General features: G+C 44.5%; 1 protein-coding gene across 3 annotated transcripts in view; it reads left to right on the top strand.

Annotated features, from left to right (window-relative positions):
• Nucleotides 1-13,266, top strand: part of PHC3 (polyhomeotic homolog 3) — a 120,872-nt gene that overhangs the window by 90,349 nt on the left and 17,257 nt on the right. For 2 of the 3 annotated variants that reach the window (XM_075003622.1, XM_075003624.1), the window contains exons 13-15: nt 5,400-5,550; nt 5,645-5,876; nt 10,909-11,097. In XM_075003622.1, coding sequence (XP_074859723.1) covers nt 5,400-5,550; nt 5,645-5,876; nt 10,909-11,063 — 538 coding nt within the window. In that variant the 3' untranslated portion in view covers nt 11,064-11,097. Of the gene's footprint in view, nt 1-5,399; nt 5,551-5,644; nt 5,877-6,049; nt 6,168-10,908; nt 11,098-13,266 lie in introns of those variants that run through there. The other variant, XM_075003623.1, reaches the window with a different exon arrangement.

Genomic DNA, 13,266 nt, shown 5'->3' with positions numbered 1-13,266 from the left:
CCTCTCCGGACAGGGCTGTGGAGTTGCTTTCTCACAGCCCTCCGCTTATGTTGCAGACTCCAACCAGAAGGCAGGGGTCCCCCCTAGCCTACCCGGAGCCCCCTTCTCCATTTTTGCAACCAGCCTCACCCTGGCTGGGACCACCTTCACCCTTCCTGGGGTTTGAACCGCTGGACTATTATGCAAAATCGCTCTCTCCAGTGTCTCGACGATCTCCCTGCCCCAGATGCAGAGGGTATGCACCAAGGGAGTGGTCTAGGTCACCTTCCCAAGAACAGTGCCTATACTGCCATGGTCGCCCCTACCACGCGGGGCATAGACACCATCGGCAATCTACTAGGGAAAGATCCCCACAGACGATCTCGTACCCCCGAGGGCAGTTGCGACCGGGGACAGAGACTCAAGCATCTCAGGGGGGACTGGTTATGGAACCCCGAGATTTTCCCTCGCAAACCTCTAGTGAGAGGGTGTACCATCACCAGCAGGAACTGGAAGGGTCCAGAGAGACGTACCCCAGTGGTTCCTCGCTCTCCTCCCCGGACGAGGCTACGGCCCCGGGGGACGTCCATCCTCCGGACGATCTCAAACAGTTTCAAGAGCTGTTTAAGAGGGTGGCCTTCACGCAAGGCATCCAGACAGCAGAGGTGCAAGAGAAACACCATAAGCTCCTCAAAAATTTGAGACCTCCGACCTCCTCCAGAGTAGCAATACCACTTGATGAAGCGATCTTAGAGTCCGCCACTATGATATGGCAGACCCCTGCGACTATTCCGCCTGTCCAAAAGAGAGCGGATAAGAAATACTTCGTGCCGGCGAAGGGCATGGAGTTCCTGTTCAGCCACCCACAGCCAAATTCCTTGGTGGTGGAGTCGTCGCAACAAAGATCAAAGACATATCAATTCAGGACAGGGGGAACAGACAAAGATGCCAAGAAGCTAGAGCTGTTCGGCAGAAAGGTCTACTCCTCCTCCACTTTAACGTTGCGAATGGCAAATTACGCAGCGCACTTAGCGAACCATAATTTTGACAACTATTCCAGGTTAACCTCCCTCATGGACTCGCTTCCAGAGGACAAAAAGCCGGTGCTCAAGGCCATAGTGCAAGAAGGCTACGCGGCCTCGAGGACGGGAGTTCAGATCGCCCTGGACGTTGCGGACACAGCAGCACGTTCCACAGCAACGGCAGTGGTGATGCGAAGGGAGTCCTGGCTCCAGACTTCGGGTATACCGAGGGATCTGCAGGCGAAGATAGTTGACCTTCCCTTCGACTCGCAGAAGCTGTTTGCTGAATCAACTGACTCGGTCCTTCATTCCAGTAAAGATTCAAGAGCCACACTCAGGACCCTGGGGATTTACACCCCTCCATACACAAAGAAAAGGTACTACCCTCAACAAAGACGGTACCAGTACCAGCAACAGCGCCCCCAGTACCACAGGGGTTACGAGCAAGGGCGACATCAACAGCACCAGCAGTACAGAACTCCCAGGCGACGTTCACAACAGAGCTGTGCGTCCTCGGGGCGGGGCCAAAGGCCACAAGTTTGACATACAGATCCAGGGCTGCGCCATCACTACCATCGCACAAGGTCATCCGAAGCGACTATTCCACCATTGCCTCCAACCATTCTACGACCAGTGGCAAAGGATCACCACAGACAAATGGGTGCTGGAGATCATAGCCACGGGGTACGCCATCCCCTTCCAGTCGCTCCCACCGTCACGACCTCCACCCAAGCCCCACCTCCAGGAGGCCTCCCATGTAGCGAGGCTCAGGCAGGAGGTGGACCATCTCATGCTCATAGGGGCAGTGGAAAGAGTGCCGGAGCAACTGCAAGGGAAAGGGTTCTACTCCAGGTACTTCCTCACGGAGAAAAAGACAGGAGGCTGGAGGCCCATCTTAGACCTTCGCGGCCTCAACAGGTACCTGCTCAAGCAACGTTTTCGGATGACCACAATCGCCTCCATCCTTACAGCATTGGACGATGGAGACTGGTTCGCAGCCCTCGATTTACAAGACGCGTACTTCCACATAACTATCCATCCAGCTCACCGGCGATTCCTCCGGTTCATGGTAGGCAACGAACACTTCCAATACAAGGTCCTACCGTTTGGCCTCTCCTCGGCCCCCAGAGTCTTCACCAAGACCTTGGCAGTGGTGTCAGCCTACCTGCACAGACGGGGGTATTTATTTTCCCGTATCTGGACGACTGCCTGCTCAAAGGGGCCTCGAAGGGGGAGGTTCTGCGCGTGATACACGTCACAGCAAACATGTTCTCTTCACTCGGCCTGGTTATCAATCTGGCAAAATCAAAAATAGACCCCACACAGGACATAGAGTTCATAGGGGCTCGCATAAACTCGGTTACAGCGAGAGTATATCTACCAGAGGCTCGCTTTTGGGCCATCGGTTCCCTCGTGCAGGTCATCACCTTCAGCCCTACGGTGCCGGTCTTGACGTGCTTGCAGCTGCTGGGCCACATGGCAGCGGCGACGTTCGTAGTACATAATGCCAGGTTACACATGCGCAGCATGCAGCACTGGCTGGCGAGTGTATACAAACCGGCAGTACACACCGTTCACAGGGTGGTGTCGCCCACAGCCGGGGTGCGCAAATCCCTACAATGGTGGGTAAACCCCAGGAACCTGCTAACAGGGGTACCCTTCCACCAGCCGCAAATATCGGTTTTTCTCACTACAGATGCCTCCCTCATAGGGTGGGGAGCGCACATGGGCGAAGAGGTGACTCAAGGACTGTGGTCACCCACGGAACAGTCACTACACATAAATATACTGGAGCTCAGAGCAGTGTTCAACGCCTGCAGACACTTTCGAGACCACATACAAGGCAAAGTCGTCGGGATCAGTACAGACAATACCTCCACCATGTTTTATATAAACAGGCAAGGAGGAGCTCGATCCCGTGCCTTATGCGCGGAAGCAATCCGCTTATGGAACTGGTGCATCGCCAACAATATAATCTTGAAAGCCTCATACTTGCCGGGTGCGCACAATGTGAAGGCAGACCAGCTGAGCAGGCGTTTTGCACTCACACACGAGTGGCAGATCCGTCCCGATCTGCTACGGCCGATTTTCCACGCATGGGGTTTTCCCCAAATAGACCTGTTTGCCACTCAGCACAACAAGAAGTGCCCACGATTCTGCTCCAGGGCAGGACTGGGATGGGGGTCCCTGGGGGACGTGTTCGTGATCCCGTGGAGGGGCCCCCTGCTTTATGCGTTTCCTCCCACAGTGCTGATCCACAAAGTCTTGCAGAAAGCCAGGAGGGAAAGGGCCCGGATGATCCTGATAGTCCCAACGTGGGATCAACAACAATGGTTCCCCCTACTCCTGCGCATGTCGGACCGTCCACCGATGCCTCTTCCGGTGGCGCCGGATCTGCTCACGCAAGCCCAGGGGTCCATAGTGCACCCGCACCCCCAAAGCCTGCGACTGCAAGCGTGGTTAATCCATGGCTCAGCTCCCTAGAGAGCACATGCACAGTGGAAGTACAGTAAGTCCTAGAAAGTAGCAGGAGGACTTCCACCAGGAAGACCTACAAGCAAAAATGGACTCGCTTCACGGCTTGGTGTTCTACCAAACAGCTGGCCCCCCTTTTGGTGCCTATACCTACAATACTAGAGTATTTACTGGACCTCAAGAGAGGAGGACTCTCGCTGTCCTTGTTGAAGGTCCACCTTGCCGCCATCTCGGCGTTCAGACATGAGGAGGAAGGGCACACGGTGTTCGCCCACCCTGTGGTTACCAGGTTCCTCAAAGGGTTGGTAAACCTATACCCCCCTCGGAAACCGATTCCACCTTCGTGGAACTTGGACCTGGTGCTTACCACGCTAATGGGACCACCGTTCAAGCCCTTGGCCACGGTTCCCCTCCTCCTCCTTACAATAAAGACGACCTTTCTTCTTGCAATTACGTCAGCTCGTAGGGTGAGCGAGCTCGCGGCAGTCATGGCAACGCCACCCTGCACTGTTTTTTCCAAGGAGGCGGTAACCATATGGCTGCATCCAGCCTTTGTTCCCAAAGTTTCTTCTGAGTTTCACATTAACGAACCTATTGTTTTACCCTCGTTTTATCCAAAGCCTCATAACTCCAACGAAGAGGCGCGCCTACACCTCCTGGACGTGAGGAGGGCGCTAGCCTTCTACGTAGACAGGACCAAGTCCTTCCGGAAAACGGATAGACTCCTAGTCTCCCTCGCTCCCAAATCAAAAGGAGAAGGTCTCTCCTCGCAGAGAATCTCAAAGCACATTGTATCCTGCATAAAAATGTGCTACGAGCTCAAAAAGACTCCTTTATCGGCCACTCCCAGGGCTCATTCCACTAGGGCGGTGGCGGCATCAACAGCCTTTTTCAAGGGCGTTGCGTTAAAAGACATTTGCAGAGCGGCGACCTGGTCATCCTACGACACCTTCGCCAAACATTACGCCCTTCACAGGGTATTCCAAGAGGATACCCGTCTCTCTGCAGCGGTCCTCTCGGGGACAAGCTGCACATAATCCGATTACCCACCTCCTATCTTGGGTTACTGCTGGGTAGTCACCTATTGTGGAGCACCCACGGGGACACTCGAAGAAGAAAGAAAAGTTACTCACCGTAGTAACGGTGGTTCTTCGAGATGTGTCCCCGTGGGTGCTCCACTACCCGCCCATCCTCCCCGCTTCGGATCTCTGTTAGTGTTTTGCAGGGGCACCCGAGGCGGTTGGTCAAGGAACTGGCGGGGACCGGATCGCGCACATGGCCAGGAGCGCGCAAGGGAGCGGCGCGCGCCGGCGCATGCGCGGTCCGGCAGAAACTGCTTGGAAGATCTGATCTGCAGCGCCGGGCAAGCCCGACACCTATTGTGGAGCACCCACGGGGACACATCTCGAAGAACCACCGTTACTACGGTGAGTAACTTTTCTTTTGTGGCTCTGCAGAGAAAATATATCAGATACCCTCTGTTACTGGTAAGTAACTTTGTCCTATCATGTTTGGTCATAAGTTGTCAAGGCATGATATTTTTTGTGCTATCTGTTCAAAATACTATTTCTGTTTTTTAATATGGCCAAATTCTGGTAAAGGAGGGAAAAAGTGATGTGGTTGTCCTCAAAATGTACATACTGCAAAATTGATACTAATGTGCGCCTAAAAAACTGAATAATAGCAATTATATGGACAGCCACAATAGGCATTCTGCCCCTGCTAATGATCTGAATAATGGGTATTGCTGCACAACAAGTCCTAATGCATCTCTCCAACTTTTTTAGAGAAATAGGATTGTAACAAACATGTTCCACCACACAGACTGCATTTCTGTAGGAAGTATAAAATGTTCCTTATATTGATTTTTTAACTTAGTTGTACAATTAATAGTACACAGTTGAATATATTTTGTTCCCTTAGGCACAGTAGTAGTTGCAATAAAAAATATGGGCTGTTTGCATCAGACAAGAACAGCCGTTGGAGTCGCAAGTCCGATAGCCAAAATCTTGGACGACATGGGCGTCAACCTAGTGGCCCTGATGGACCATCACGAGAACACTTCCTCAGACAGGTCTGTGGAATATTTTCTTAAAACCATAGAGCACCATTATAACAATTGCAACAGAAATGTAATACTACAGTTTTATTTGTACTACATTTTCCAGCGTCCAATTAATTATCCATCTGCAGAAGTAGATCTGACTTCTCATGAAGATGCTGTACCACCTGCCATGACCACTCGTCTGCGAAGACAAAGTGAGAGGGAAAGAGAGCGTGAACTTAGAGAACTAAAAATTAGGAAAATTCCAGAGAATGTTGACTTGCTGCCATCTATGCAAGCCGATCCGTCAACATGGACAGTTGATGAAGTTTGGGCTTTCATACGTTCTTTGCCTGGTATGTAACAGCGTACTTTTTTTTTTTTTTTTAAATTGCAGTTTTGCAGTAATACAAGTTCTTTACTTTTTTAGCATGGTTATGATGGAGAGATAGTGTAACAGCACTCGGATATTAGTTTACTGGTAGCAGAGGCTGGAGAGTGATTTGTTTCCTCTTGCTTGTTCCCTCAGCACAACTGGGTTTCCCCTCCAAGCCCCATGTCGATAGAACTAGTCTCACCTCTGCTGTGGCATCCCAGCTGATGGAGAGTAAAGGTGTTCCTTCCTTCAGTCTGATTTCTCTCAAGAGGTCAGTAGAGAGATTGAATCAGACACAATTCCTCCCTTTTATGCGTCTCTCTTTCTATTCTTTTCCCTCTTTACTTGTTCTTCATTTTAAAGAGAAAGCAAGAAAGGGGCTCTTCTTTCCTTATATATGACTGAAAAATTAACATTAAAGATCTTTTATAACATAAAAGACTGTTTTAAAAAAAAACTATATAAAACTAAATCCACAGTTTGTATAGCTTTTCAGAATACTTGAAATACAGAGCCTTTTCTGCATAGCCTTCAAGTATGCATGTATTAGAAATCATAGAGACAATTGTAATATTCCATTCTATTATCTAGAATGAATCTCCTGTCTCATTATTTACATATTTTCTCTCTTAGCTTAGTGTTCATAGTAGTGATTTTACATTTGTTTGGCATTTTCTTCCTGTGACTAGCTCCCATATATGCTTTCCCCTTGAGGAATATAGTTTTGTCCAACCATACTTTACCATTGGTGTGGTGGTGATGAGGCCTACCTCACAACTTGAAGCAGTCTAAGATTCTTCTTTCACCAAAATATGCCATTTACATCTCTGCACATTGAAACTCAAGTTGACTTTGTTCTTACTGGCTTACTCAATTCTGGGATTTACAGTAAAATCAAACAATTTCTCTTGAAACACAAGCATTTTAGTAGGATGGTTTTCTGAGGGAAAGTATCTTCATCCCTGGGAAATAAAATTTGCCGTTTTGCCACTAGTCTTTTGTAAAGTAAATCAAATTTAGTAGAAGAATTTAATCTCCGACAGTGAAGCATCTATAAAGAGGTAGATGTACATTTCTTCTGGTGACTATAACGTGGATGACTAGTAAACTGCATTATCTTCCTTGGATCACTCTACAGTATATTTTTAAAGTATGCAGAGCTGCTGGGGCATGAGAAATTCCTGTGCAACTGCTAAACAAATATATTTGTAATGTGCAGTTCCTCTACTTCGAAACAATTACCTGAAGAAGTTTCTACCGGACACTGAATCCATTCCTCATTGATGTTTGATCAATATGTCAATTTCTGAATCTAAGTCAGACTTGGTCAGAACGTTTTTCTAGCATTAACATTAGGTTTCATTTGAATCGAAGGTCATCTTTTCTGCCCTTTTTGATATCTTTCTTCTCAATATCCAAATGATGGACCCAGCATACCAAAAATCTTCGTTACTAAGATATGCCTACAGTTCTTATCTTTTGGGCACTTGTAGGTTCTCATCACACCTTTAATATATTTTCAAGCACGATTCTAGACGATGTTCTTCTAGACTGCTAACACAATCAGCAGAGGTGATTGACTTTGTACAGGAAATATCAGGATAACAATTGGACGGCATGTGTTATTTTGGATTATTAATCTAATTCACTCCATTCAGGCCATCAGTCGTCTTACATAACGTTAATTTGTAAATTTCTGTCTTTGGTAATCTGTTAGAGATACCTGTGGTTTACAGCCTTCTAAATGGAATTCAGGAATTGAAATCCAGGCACAGAATAGGGTTTCCTCATCTAGCCTCTATATATAGCCTTTCCTGAATTCCCTTAGAGCCTCTTTAGAGACTGTTGGGTTTATGTGACATTTTTACTGCCACAAATATCTCCTGCAGACGAGGAAGAACTGTTGGATCTGCTGTGGCATATGCTCCTCTAGCAATGTTCCACTTTCACATATATTGTTTCAAGGTTAATAGTTTTTCTATAACCCCAAATGCTTATTACCAGCTGGGTACAACACAAAGTATATACAGTATACTAACTCTTCTGGCAGCTGTGAATGCATGTATGTATTTTGGTAAAGAAATTGAAATAATCCAAACCTCAATCCCTCAATTTTCCAAAACTGACTTTAAAACAGGTTTCTTAATAAAGCTTTTATCTAAGTGCCTGATAAAGCTGGCCTATTAAAACAGGTAATCTCTTCTAAAAGGATTAATTAAGTTTGGGATTTTTTGAATAATCATTTGCTCTATCCATCTCTGCAAATGCCTATCAACTGCCATGTTCAGATCCCATGCCAGCCATAGGGTAATATTCTTTCACAGAAGTATTTACTTTTCAGTGTTCTTGTGACAGTTTTAGCTACATTCATTCAATAAATAAGAACCTGTATAGCAGGGTTGAGCAATAAGCAGCCCATGGGCCGGATGCGGTTCACCAGAATAGGTCCTGGTGGGTTGTCAGGTGCTTTATTTACCTAAGTGCAGGTGCAGCCATTCAAAGCTCTTGTTGACTGGGAACTGTGAGCAGCCATATGTGCAGATGCTTGTGTAACTGTAGTGTCTGGTAGCCTTCAAGTGCTAAACCTGGCAAACTGTATCCAGCCTGCAGGCCGCTTATTGCCCATCCTTGCTATATAGTGTTGTCTAAGACATCACATCGGTCTGTAATAGCTGTAGCATCTAGCGTGTGAATTTGGCAATCATTTGTATGAGAAGAAGTAGCGAGTTGTTTTAATTTAGTTTCTGCTTATTGAAGCCATTGTCTTCTATTTATAGCTGAAAAGTTGCTATCTGATGCTTTTTAAAAGTTGTTTTTCTCTGTGTATGTCTGTGCCATCAAGAATCCATGGCTAAAATTTGCTACTACACAAGTGATTCTGACCATGCAGGTAATGATCTAGTTGTTACTCAGATAGGGCCCACTAAAGCATCAGTGTGTTATAGCTGAAATGCTTAGTGGTATAATAGAAATTATGTAATACATTTTTGAGGTAAGCTTGAAAAAAAATCTTGTTCAGTCATGTGATACACATAATGGACTATGCAATCCTTTCTCTGATGTGTTATCAGGGTGTGCAAATCCTGATTATGAGATGCTTTTTTTTCCTTAATTTTTTTTATTGCCACTCAGTATTTGTTAGTGTCCACAAACTCCAATCAGGTATCCAGTCCCCCTTGTGGTAGGTGACATGCAGACAGCACAGTAGGCAATCTGTAGCTTTACAGAAGTTATTTTAGTTAGTGTGATACTGAGTTGTAGCTTGAAGTTCCTGAAGACATAGTTCATGTTACAGAATTCCCCATCAAAACATTCCTGTTTCCTAACCATTTAGCTCAAGTGCCCTTTAATCTGCATCACTCTGGATTATAACTTTCTCATCTCTTTAACAAAGTGTCAGTTGATTTGGTACATAGCCAAAGCTGTGTATAGAGTACAAAAAAGGAAGGACAAACTGGGATTACTCTTTATGGAGGGTTTCCTGTTTCAGGTCATGAATTTTATTGTTTTAATACACAGTAACACTCACTTTAAGCTTAACCAACAACTCTTCACCACCTTCTTTGCTCATTTGTAAATCAGACTGAAAAGAGGACAATGTTTTTTATCAAATTTAAAAATTATGTTACAACTAGATCCAGAATTAGTCAGTTGTTCTCATCCTAGACACTCTGTTGGGAATGCAGATAGAGACTTCTTCATGTTGAAGAATTCCCCATTAACTGTACAGATACTTTATACAGGGGACAGGCCAAAAACGGAATGGTTTTCAAGAAAGCAAAATGTATTCAGTAATAATTAAAATGGAGTAGGGAGTGGAGGATTAAGGGAGAATTCACCTTAAAGACTGTAGGATGAAACATGTCAGAGAGTGGGCTAAGAAAATAAGTAACTAATTTAAAAAAAATAAAATATGAATCATGGGGAAAGGAGAATCTTCAAGTAACAACTGAAAATGAGTGGTCATCTAGTTGCTAGAGGACGTATACATTCTCCATAGGGCCATGGCTACAATGCATATTTGATATATGGTTTCTGCTTAACAAATGATGAGCTGGAATAGAAATCACAAGGATGCTGCCAGTCAGATTACCATATAACTGAATTCCACGCTCAATTGGATTAGGAAAACTATTCATCAGAACATCTCTGAGGATCACTTTCTTTCCCCCAGAGTTACTCTGTGGGAGAGTGTTAATTGTTTGAAACATCACAGTTTTCTGTGCAAAGGTTACAGCCATGTATCAGTGAGCTAACTGCTTGTTACCTTTCAAATATGTTAGGTACAGAAAGAGAGAAAACAGAAAACAGCAGAAATGCAATATTATGCCACTCCTTAAACAAGGCACCCTACTACCTTAACTCAGCTCCATTGAGATGCCAATCTACTATCTTTCTTTCTTTGGACATAGAGTATATGCTTCAATAAATGCCTGTAATAATAATGTTTTTTGTTGAGAAGTTCTAAAAATATATCATAGCTAAAAATTCTGAAAATTTAAGTCCACGGAATTGCACACATGAACCCAGAAAGTGGGGATATTTCAGAAATTACAGGTAAGTTTTTTCTTTTCCTGGGCCTCTAAGATTTGAGCTGTTCACACCTGCAGAATATTATTGTGTTTTGTTCGCTTGCCAAAGAGAACCTATATGGATTGTGTTTGTTTAATTGGTGTACCTCTAAGTCTGCATCAGATCCTTTCAAAGGATTCTGAAATCATGGCAATCATTCTTGTAAACAAAATAGGGAAAAATGCCTTGTCTCACACTAGGATTTTTAATGTCTAATGGACACAGCTGCACCAACGGTAGCACCAGTCAGTGCTGTAATGTGATAAGATTCAGCTGAACTCAGGAGCTTTTGCAGTCATTCTCTCTCATTTACACTACAACTTCCACCAGTGAAAAATGCAGCCATTTGGAGTTATGAATCAGAGAGACTCCAGTGAGTACAAGACTATTGTTATCTTTCAGCATTTATTTCTAACCAACTATTTCTTATTCCACTGCAGGTTGTCAGGATATTGCAGATGAATTTAGAGCACAAGAGATTGATGGACAGGCCCTTCTCTTGTTGAAAGAGGATCACCTTATGAGTGCAATGAACATTAAGCTGGGCCCTGCACTGAAAATTTGTGCACGCATCAATTCATTGAAGGAATCCTAGTGGGAAGCATCTTAAGAGACTGATACACACTATGGTATACCTGTTACTGTGATGTTTTGCTAAATATCTTTTTTTTCTACATAAAAACTTTAAAATTTTCTCCTCCCAGCTGTATCATATAATCCTCTAAAACTTCCAGTAATTATCAGATTTATAGACATTGCTGGGGAATAGTTAGCAGAGGGTGAGGCAGGATGAATGGCACACACAAAATGTAATACGTTGTGGAAGATGACGCTATTCTTTTCCCATTCACCCCGCCCAAGAAAAAAATTAAAAAATCCAGGATCCATATCATACAAGATTAAGTGTGTTTAGCACAATCTGATCATCATTTCAATTATGTTCATTTCAGAAAAACAAATTTTCCCACAAGCATTTTTTTAGACTACGGAATAGAGTCCACAAAGTCTGTGGAAGCACTGATTATGGTAAAATGCTATGCATTTAGACACGCTCTCTGAGTTTCATTTAGTCTTGAGCATATCATTTGAAGAGATTTTGTAACAAACCTCTTCTTATATCCTGATGCTCATCTGTTTGCCATTGTAATATTTTCTTTGGAAGCATTCTGTAAATATAGGATGTTCATCATAATCCTGATGTTTGCAATGATAGAGCTACTGACATACCAATGGCATTATACTCTTTCCAGAGAGTACTGAAGCACATACCTTACATTTGTTGTTTGTATGCTGCTATGCACTAAGAGGGCATTATATTGTTGTACTTCTAGTTTGCTTTGCTGCTAGTTAACCTAGACCAATGCACACTTGCTGGTGAAAGGAAAGAATTAGTCAAAGGTGTGCTGATGTTTGGTGCGTGTTTCAGAGAGGACCTTGAAGACCAAGTTGAACCTGAAGGAAAATGTGTACTTCCTTTTACTTCAGTAGACATAACACTTTGTTTCTGTCGGCAGCCTTTCTGTAAATATGTACCAGAGGTCAGCATTAGAACCACTGCATTTAATTATAACTTTTTGAACTATGTCGCAGGATTCTGTTCTGATATTGTCTGTTAACCTCTGCAGATGGGTGTTAGGATTATCCAAAGTTACCTACTAATGCAAAATGTATGATGATAGCTCAACGCCCAATGGGACACCAGAAAATGCAAAAAGTGCAAAGCGAAAGCTGGGGATTTTTGCTAAGACTTTCAATTTAGGATTTTGTTTTTTGTTTATTTCTGTACCCCTGATGGCATGGGGAAGACAGTCTAATCTGGCTAGTCCCAGTTAGAGTGAGTAAATCAAACTTTTTAACTTTAGGTGCACTGTATAGATATTTGGCAGTGTTCATTTCAGTGGTAACATAATGGCTACTTTGGGTTCTGCTTAGTATTTTTTTTTAAGATCTGTGTTGGTTTAATAAGCTAGTAGAAAACAAAGTATATATTCATATTTATCTCTTGGATTTATCAGTGCTAGAGGGAATTGATTATTTGTATACAGAAATGCTATTGGCTAATTTTTAAACTGATTGTGTTGTTTGGCAATGTAGAAAGTACACGTTATACACAAATTAATAATGACTTATGGTATGTTATAAAGAGGGATCTGATATCTGTGAGGCTTATATCTTAGATCTACAGTTTGTAGTTGTTACATATATGTTAGTTTGGTTATTGTTTAAATCTTGAATTGTTGGTCAGTTTTCAGAAAAAACACTTCTACAGTTATTACGGTAAACCCTTGATTTAACGGACCCTGATGTAACAGACTTCGTAAATAACAGATGCTGTCTGCCAGCCTCCCCACCCCCCAATAAACACCGGAGACTCACCAGAGCTGCTGGAGGGGCTACCACAGCAGCTGGGGCCACCAGGGAGAGGAGCTGGCAGGGGTGCTGTGGCAGGCTGCAGGAACTCTCCTTCCCCAGCTCTGTGTGTGTGAAGCTTGTTGCCACCTGGCCGCTGCTGTCTTCAGTGGCACTGAGCAGCAGCCATGGTGACAGGGGCTGCTGCCCACTCGCAGGCTGGGGACGGCCATGCTGTGCCTTTGCATGGACGATGAGAGCCAGGGGCTGGAGGAGCTGCAATGTTGAGAGCTGCAGGAGGTGGAATGATCCACACCAGGATTCAGCTGCTCTCCTGGTTATTGGGAGAGGGAGATAGATGTGTAAGGAGAAGGATGGGGCAGGAGAGAGGAAGGGAAGTGGTGGGGGTAGAGGACAGGAGCAAGTGATGGGCTGGAAAGATTAGTGTA

The sequence above is a fragment of the Carettochelys insculpta genome, chromosome 10 (genome assembly GCF_033958435.1).
Source record: "Carettochelys insculpta isolate YL-2023 chromosome 10, ASM3395843v1, whole genome shotgun sequence".
NCBI classification, from domain to species: Eukaryota; Metazoa; Chordata; order Testudines; family Carettochelyidae; genus Carettochelys; species Carettochelys insculpta.
This window is presented reverse-complemented; position numbering and strand designations above follow the sequence as displayed.